Source organism: Belonocnema kinseyi, chromosome 8 (genome assembly GCF_010883055.1).
Source record: "Belonocnema kinseyi isolate 2016_QV_RU_SX_M_011 chromosome 8, B_treatae_v1, whole genome shotgun sequence".
NCBI classification, from domain to species: Eukaryota; Metazoa; Arthropoda; class Insecta; order Hymenoptera; family Cynipidae; genus Belonocnema; species Belonocnema kinseyi.
This window is the reverse complement of record NC_046664.1, coordinates 16,324,931-16,334,183: the sequence shown is the minus strand read 5'-3', so window position 1 is coordinate 16,334,183 and position 9,253 is coordinate 16,324,931. Positions and strand designations below refer to the sequence as shown.

Below are 9,253 nucleotides of genomic sequence, written 5' to 3'. Positions count from 1 at the left end.
AAATTTATCTTTTTAATTGAAAATTAAACTATTTGGTTTAAAATACATTTTTTTATAGACGATTCATCATTATAGTGGAACATTCATGCATTTTTTAGAAAAATCGTTTTTTTTTGGTAGAAAATTTCTCTTTATCGGTGAAAATTTATATTTTTGATCGAAAATCCATATATTTGGTTCAAAATTATTATTAGTTAAATGTAGTTGAACATTTGTGTATTTTGTTTAAAATTGTACTAATTTGTTGAAAATTCTTTTTTGTTAAAAATTAATTTTTCAAGCTGAAAATGTAACTATTCCATTTTTTGAAAATATATTTTTTTAGTTAAAATTTGCTGCATCGAAAATTCAAATATTTGTTTGAAAATTCAATTTTTTTATTAAATTTTCATCATCATAGTTGAAAATTCATATAATTTGTTCAAAATTGAACTATTTTGTTAAAAATTCATTTTTTTGCTCATTGTTTTAATTAGAAATATAACTATTACAATTATTGTTGTAAATTTGTCTTTTGTTCCTTTAAATTTTTTTTTCATTTAAAGTTTTTTTTTGTTACTGAAAATATATATGTATAAAAATTGCAATAAAATTGTTAAATTATCTGGCTACTTTTTAAAAAAAAATGAATTTCTTAACTAAAATTTGTAATTATTTTTTTTTTTCTATTGAATATTCATCATTATACCTGAATATTCATGTATTTTATTGAAAATATAACAATCTAATTGAAAATTCATTTTTTTAAATTTATGTTTTCTAGTGGAAAATTAGTATTTTTTGGTAGAAAATGAGTCTTTATCATTGGCAATTTATATTTTTAATTGAAAATTCAACTATTTGGTTCAAAATAAATTTATTTAGGGACGATTCATCATTATAGTTGAAAATTCATGTATTTTGTAGAAAATTCGTCTTTATTGGTGAAAAATTAATCTTTATCGTTGAAAATTTAAATTTTCGGTCGAAAATTCAACTATTTGGTTCAAAATTATTATTCATTAAATGTAGTTGAAAATTTATGTATTTTGTTGAAGATTGTACTCATTTGTTGAACTTTTTTTTATTTTTTGTTAAAAATTAATTTTTTAAGCTGAAAATGTATTTTTTTTTTATTTAAAATTTCATTCATTTTGTTGATAATTCGTATTTTTGGTAGAAAATCTTTATCCTTATAGCAGGAAATATTTGACAATTGATATAATTTGTTGAAAATTGAACTATTTTGTTGGAAATTCCTATTTTTTGATCATTTCTTAATAAGAAATATAACTATTACAATTATCAGGTAAAGACTTAGCAATTAAAAATTAGAACTGTTTAAAATCGAAGATTTTTGATAAAAAACATTTTTAATTGATCAACTGTGAATATGAATTAAATTATGATTTTTAAATTTGAATTGCACTCTAAAATTTTTAACTTTAAAAATTAAACTGTTTCAATTGGAAAATCTGAAGCAAATGTAAACTTACTATTGAAACTTTATAAACTATTTACCATTTTAAAATAACTTTTAAACAATTTGACAATTTGAATTGTTCTATTTAAAAAAAATTTAATTTTTAAGTCTACTTCTTAAATTTTGATGTATAAATAACAATTAAACACCTATTATTCTTGGAAAAAATCGAGTAAGTTGAAGAAATATTTACAAGTTTTGAAACAATTCAAAACTAATTAAAATTTGAAATGATTTGGCTGATTTCAAACATGAAATTTAGAAGCTTTTTAATAATAACATTTTTTTTAATTGCTAGGAAAATTGAAAATTATTTTTTTTTTTTAATTATTTGAAATTCGAATAATTTTAGAAGATATTTAGAAGCTGTGAAAAACTTTCAATAATATTTTTTACTTGAAAAAAATTCGAAATAACATGTAGATGTTTCAAGATCTTGAAATAGAATTTCGAAGCATTTTAAGGATTTTAAAACTATTTAAAATTAAAATAATTTAACATAATTTAAACAGAGGTTTTTCAATCTTTCACAAATTTATAGTTGGAACAAGAATTTATTTAGAATAATAACCGGGAATTTCAAATTTTAATAAATTCCGAACTAGCACTGAAAACTGGTATTTATCCAAAAAATTATTATTCTTCTTGGAACAGAGAATGTTAAAATTTAAATAAATTCCGAGCTTTGAGAAAAATTAAAATTCTGAATTGGAACAGGGAATTTCAAAAAAATTCGAATTCTTTTTGGAAACGGAAAATTTTCGAAAAGTATTAAATTTCGGATTTGAACAAGGAATTATTAATTTTTAACCAATTCTGAGTTTGAGCTGGAATTTATCCAGGAGAATAAAAATTCTCAATGTAAAATTGAATTTTTCCAACAAAATTATTGTTCAGTGTCAAAACGAGGTATTTTCGAAAAAATTAAATTATGAATTTCCTGTTTAAATCCAGAATTTCTGGATTTAAACAGAAAATTTTTTTAAAAGAATTAAAATTTCGCATTTAAATAGGGAATTTTACATTTTTAACCAATTCTGAGCTGGAATTAGAATTCAAAATTGCCTAAAATGGTATAATTTTGAATAATTTTAAATGCAGTGATTGATTCTTTAAATTAAGAGCATTTAAAATTATAATGTGGATTTATATTTTGGAAACTGAATCTTTGAACTCTACAATTTATAAAAGTTAAAAATTTGTAATTTGGCAGTTTAACTACATTTAATTTAAAATTGTGCAGTTTATAAGTGTTAGTATCTTACATATTATACGTGCTAATTATTGAGCATTTGAATCCAAAATTTTTTAATAAAACAAATTTTAAACCTTAATTTTCGAAGTTTAAAATTCAAGAGTTTCACTTTGAGTGCTTTCATTTGCAGTTCAGTTTTTATTACTTTGAATGGAACAATTAGATTTAGTGTTTGATTTTTTACATTTTATTGACGGTGAAAAATGTTTGCGAACCGGGAAATGATCGGGAACTTTTTTCTTTGACAAAAACGGCCACCCTGAATTATTGTTAAAAATTAACTTCTTTTGTTCACAATTAAATTATTTTGTGGTAAATTTGTCTTTTTTCGTTAAAAAAATTTTTTGTTATTGAAAAAAAAAATCTATTCCAAAATTGCAATGAAACTGTTGACTTTTAACCATGAAGTATGATTTTTTAACAAAGCATTCGAATTTTCAACCATAAATTTGCACCAAATAATACAACTTTTAAATAAAAATGATGAATTCTTAACGAAAAATTTAATAATAGTCTTTTCAACCAAGAAGAGCGAACTTTCAACCAAAAATAGTTGGAGTTTCTTATTGTGTCTTTTTTCGTTAAAAAATTCTGTTGTAATTGAAAATATATCTATTCCAAAATTGCAATCAAACTGTTAAATTTTCGACCATGAAGTATAATTTTTTAACAAAAGAGTTGAATTTTCAACAAAATAATTCAATTTTGCAGCAAATAATGAAAAATTTAAATAAAAAAGATGAATTCTTAACGAAAAACTGTGAAGCCTACGATGAATAAATAGGAATTTTAATCATTTATAGACCAAAGAAAAAAATGCAAGTTCTTTTTTAATACTCAAAACATTTTATGGCACTATTTTTAAACTATTTTTTTACAAAATTGACACTATTTGCACTATTTTTTATCCTTAAGATGAATTCGAGGCCTGATTTATTTTGGGTTTAAAGTCGCAAAATTTATTGTATTTATCTTTAGGATAAACCTGGAAATCATAGCTGTGGTTACTGTGGACTCCGATTTTATAAAGAAGATCATCATCATTGATAAATCTGTACGGATTTTACAGATTTTGTAGTTTGACTGTTGTGTAATATAAAATTGAAAGTCTCTTCAAGAATAATTTACTCCTTAATTAAATAAAAAAATATATCATGCGTTTCGAGATCAAAATAAATTTTTTATTTATTTAGTTCCCTTCGCAAATATGTAGCTATTTCGTGAAATAATTTTTTTCTTTATACTATATGAATGTGACTTTTAGTGATTGTCTTCGGTTTGTTTATCATTTTTGAAAAATTACAAATTTCTGCACAATCAATTTTGGAAATGAAATTTTTTAAAGATTTTGAGAAAAAATTTGAAGATTTATACGAATTTTGAAAAGTTTCGAGAAAATTATACAATTTTCTTAATAATAATGGCAAAATTTTAAACGATTTTTTTTTAAAATTAATATTAAAGAAAAAATTGAAAAATATTTTAAAATATATCCTGAAATTTGGAAACAGAATGTCGAAAATTTTGAAAAAATTCGAGTGGGTTAAGAGATATTTAAAAATGTTTAAACGATTCAAAATAATATTGATCTTGTAAATATTTCAATTTTTGTATGTTTAGATTTTCGAATATTTAAAAAAAGAAGCTATGGAAGAATTTTGAATGGTTTGAGAATTAAAAAAATATTTAAAATATTTTATGTTCCTAGGGAAATTCTTTATGATTTTCTATTTTGAAAAATTCATTTTAAGAGACTATTTAAAAAGATTAAAAAATTTTAATTTTTAATCTTTAAGATTTTAAAACCATTTTTTTGTTGTTGTAACTTTGTATTTTTTTTTTTTAGGGAAACTGAATTTTTTCAATCAATATTTAGATATTTTTAAAGGGTTTGAAAATACCTGAATGGCCGAAAGGATTAAAAAAAATTAAAACAAAAAGATGTTTTCGAAAAAAATGTAGAAGCCTTCTAAAAATTTTGAAAGTTTTCAAAAGAAAAATCAAATTTAGATTCGTAGAAATATGAAAAATGACTTTTTATTTTGAAGAATTAATTTTATTTTACTTAATTTTTTTTCATATTAAAGAGATTTGAAAACTTTTCCAACCAAAATTTTCAAAAAAGAATCTGGAAGATTGTAAGGCAATATTTCGAATTTAAAAATTATATTCATATTAAAATTATAATCCAATAAAATATTATTTTATTACTATTTGAAATAATCTTTATTGAAATTTTCTCTAGATTCTTAGACAAATTCGTTATCATTTTTTTTAACGAATGCTAAGAAAAAAATTGAAAAATATTTCCTCAAATTTCGAAATGGGATATTGAAGACTTTTAAAAAAATTCTGCTATTGAAGAATTTTGAATGGTTTAAAGAGAATGAAAATAATATTTTAGGTTCCAAGGGAAAATTTTCATGATCTTGTATTTTGAAAAATTAATTTTAAGAGACTATTATAAAACCATTTTTTGTTGTTGTAATTTTGTAGGTTTTTGTTTGGGTGGGGGCTGATTTTTTTCAAGCGATATTTATATATTTTGAAAGGATATGAAAAATTCAGATACTTTTAAAAAGGAAGAAATTTTTAAAAGATTAAAAAAGAAATGTTAATTATGTTCTAATTAAAATTATAATCCAATAAAATATCATTGTATTTCTAATTAAAATAATTTTATGTTGACAAATTAATTTTAAGATCATATTTAAAAACATTTCTAACATTTTTGAAAAAGAATCTGGAAGATTGGAGGAAATTTCTTAGTAACAAAAAATTTAGGAAAAATGCGAACAATCTTAAAAAATATTTTTAAGGTTCAGAATTTTTGAAAATATAAAAAAATATTTTTAATATTGAGGTTTCAAAAACAAAACAAAAATTATTTGAGAAAAGAATATTTTTAAGAATTTTGAATGGTTTCAAGAGAATCAACCAATTTTCTCTAGATACATGGGAAAATTTTTTATGATTTTTTTATGTTGAAAAATTGATTTAAGGAAAACGTTTTTAATTTTTTTTTTTAATTTTATCTTAAATATTTTCGAAAAGAATCTCAAATATGTTAAGGACATTTTTTTTTAATTTCCAGTATTTTATAAAATCCTATAAAATAAAAAAAATTTTAATCAAAGTGATAATACTTATTTTCTTTTTCTCAGATATCAAAATCTAATTTTATTTCGAATTTAAGTATTCAAAAACTTAAAACAAATAAATCGTTACTCAAAAATTTTATTTTTCAATAAAAGTTATGCTTCCCCTTAAATCGCAAAAATACAGGCGTGCGTAAAAAACATTAAAATTTAACACACCCCTATAAATTCAGACATAGATATTGACATATCAAGAACCTCGAGCTCGGTATTAATTCGGTGAATGATTCGCGCATGCTCAGTTGAATTCACCTTATTTATTTTCATTTGTATCAATTTTACAATTCTGTTTATGTTCGTTTTTTAAATAAATTTATAAGTTTACAAATTAAATAAATTATAAAAAAATTCTAAGCACCCGCTAGGTGGCACTAATTGACTGATGGGAGAGTTTACCGCTCGTCAGGAGGTGCTAGCGAACTCACGTAAGTGCCCGCGAAATTTGTACTCAAATAAAGCAAATTAATGTTTTTAAAAGAAAACTAAAAAAAAGGAGTGTAAAAAACATGAAACGTGGATTGCAGCTTAATGAAAAGTTGAACTGCAAACTCTTGAAGTATTATTGAAAAGAAAAAATAAAGATTTGTTAGAACGTTAAGTTTTGAACAGCAGTAAACAAGCTACTTTACCTGCTGTTAATTTTCAATAAAATAGTATTATAAACAAAAATTCAAATATTTTTAATATTTATTTTTACAAAAATGAACAATTGATCGAAATAATTTAACATCTTCATTCAAACATCTCTTATCCACACCATTTAACACCTAACATTTAAAATAGTTTTATTTTCGACGAAAGAAATTAATTTTCAATTATAAAAGATACATTTTCAACTAAAAATGGAATAGTTAAATTTTTATGTAAAAAATTAATTTTTAACAAGAAAAACGATTTTTTCAACAAAATAAATAAGTGTTTAACCAACGACATTAATTTCCAAACAAAAATAATAATATTTTACAAAAAAGACGATTTTTAATGAAAAAGCGTGCATTTCCAAGCACACATTTGAATCTGGTAGAATTTTTTAACTCAAAAGATAATTTTTTACTAAAAAATTGAATACTTAAGTTTACAACCAAGAAAAAATCCAGTTTCAGTAAAATATTTTTATTTTTCTATCATAATAGTAAAAATTTTAACGAAAGAAATTAATTTTCATCCAAAAAAGATACATTTTCAAAAGAAATGGAATAATGCAATATTTAAGTTAAAAACTTAATTTTTAATAACGAAAAACCAATTCACGACCAAAATCGTCAAAATTTTTAAATTATTTTTTAAGCAAGGAAAAGAGAATTATCAAGAAAAAAGTTAAATTTTCAAACAGAGAAATGATATTTCTACCAAAAGGATGAATTTTTAAAGAAGATTGATTTTCAATCAAAAGAGACGAATTATCAATAAAATACATGCGTTTTTTACCAAATAGTTGCTTTTTAAATTGATAAATACAAAATTTTAACGAAAAATGGAATAGTTGAATTTTCATTAAATTAATTTTCAACAAAAAAATAAATATGTTTTCAACATAACAGGTAAATTTTTAGCCAAAGAGATGAATCTTCAACAAACAAATAAATTCTTTAAAGAGTAGTTCATCTTTCTACCAAATAGTTGTACTTTCAACCAAAAAGATTAATTCTGAACGTAAAATGTAATACGCGGTTGATATTTCAACCAGAAAACATTTGAATTTAAAAAGCGTTGAATTTAATAAAAAAAGACACATTTACAACAAATTAATTAATTTAAAAAAAAAGAAAGAATATTTTTAAAAAAATAGGAAAAAAGTTTATTTTTCAGTTAAAGAAAATTCAACAAAATAGTTAAATTTCGAAACAAAGAGAAAAATCTTAAGCCAATAAAATAATTTGTTACCAAGTATTTTTACTTTCAAGCAAGCAGTTGCATTTTTAACCCCTAAAAATGTGAATTTTTAATCAAAAACAGTTGAACTCAACAAAACTATTTAAATTTTCGCGGAGGTTTGACTGAAGCAGTTTGCGCCCATAGAGATATTATAGAGTGGGGGAGAATTAGTGGGAATGTCCCATGGATAGAGAGAGATCAAAGATCTCTTCTGTCTCTATCTAATTGCGCATGCGCTCTACTGGCACGGACGATTTCAAACTATTACCACCACAATAAACACAGACCGGAAGAGGTTAAACATAAAGGCAAATAATTAACTTTTTAGATATCCTTGTCATTATAATTTAATATTAGCATCAATTACAAATGTAAATAAATTAGTGCAAATAAAAAGCTGGGTCTAATTTAAAATCATAAGCGAATTGTGAACAAAATAAGTAAAGTTATCGAGACTACAAACCTTTTTCTGTAGTGAGCAAAATTATAACTAACAGTAGAGGACTCTTCGTCTTTGGATTTCATTAATTATTTATTGTATAATTTCTACAAATAACTTGAACTAAGGTTATTTGATATGTAATATAGAAGATTGACAGCTTTTAAAATAAAATGAGAGGATCATTGTAAAATATAAAATCGAAAAATAATTTGATAAAATCAATCAATAATAAAGTATGAAATAACATTTTAAATTATATTTTTAAGACTAGAGATAAGAAAAAAACTTTTTTCAAAGGAAATAATTATTATTATATTAAATTTCTATAGCACTCAAGATTGAAATATAATAAATATAGCGTAAGAAAAAAATATTATAGTAAGGTTTTACAAATTTGATTGAAACATTCATCAATAAAGAAAATAACTACTTCAATTATATAAAACAATGATAAAAAATATTTAATAACATCACCGTAGTTATTCAAATAATACAGAACGTTAACATATCATTCGCCTTTGAAAATCACAAATTTATTATATTGCATTCTAATTCGATACCTCAAATCATTTAATTTCTCACTCTCATGTTTCAATCTCTTGTCAACATAGTTTTATACAAGCAAGTATATAAGTTATTGTCGGTGATCATGTCAAATTTCTTGTTCTACGATATGTTTTTCGTTTTTGAAAATAAAAGAAGGTAATATCTTCAAATTTTCTGTTATTATTAGAAAATTATTATTTTTGGAAAATAATTTATTCTTATTGAATCTAAGAATCTTTTCGGTGCAATGACATATGAGATTTACATCATCAGAGCCATATGATAAACCTCCGCGATCTTTTAGTATTCTGAACTTAGATTTTTCATTCTGCAAATCGACTAGCATTGATAAACAAATTTCGCAATGTACTTTTCCTTTCAGTGAGTGCACAACGGCTTCAGCAGTATATTTAATACGAGGGTAGTTCAATAAGTCCTTAGAATGACCAACATATGGCGCGCGAATCGCTCCAAATCATCTGTTTTCAGTCAGCACCACTCGCGACTAGATATAT

General features: G+C 22.6%; 1 protein-coding gene across 1 annotated transcript in view; it reads left to right on the top strand.

Annotated features, from left to right (window-relative positions):
- Nucleotides 1-3,891, top strand: part of LOC117178148 (NADH dehydrogenase [ubiquinone] iron-sulfur protein 6, mitochondrial) — a 12,960-nt gene extending 9,069 nt beyond the window's left edge. The window contains exon 3 of the mRNA XM_033369412.1: nt 3,696-3,891. Within this exon, the coding sequence (XP_033225303.1) occupies nt 3,696-3,764 (69 nt within the window). The 3' untranslated portion in view covers nt 3,765-3,891. The remainder of the gene's footprint in view (nt 1-3,695) is intronic.
- Nucleotides 3,892-9,253: the final 5,362 nt, after the last annotated feature.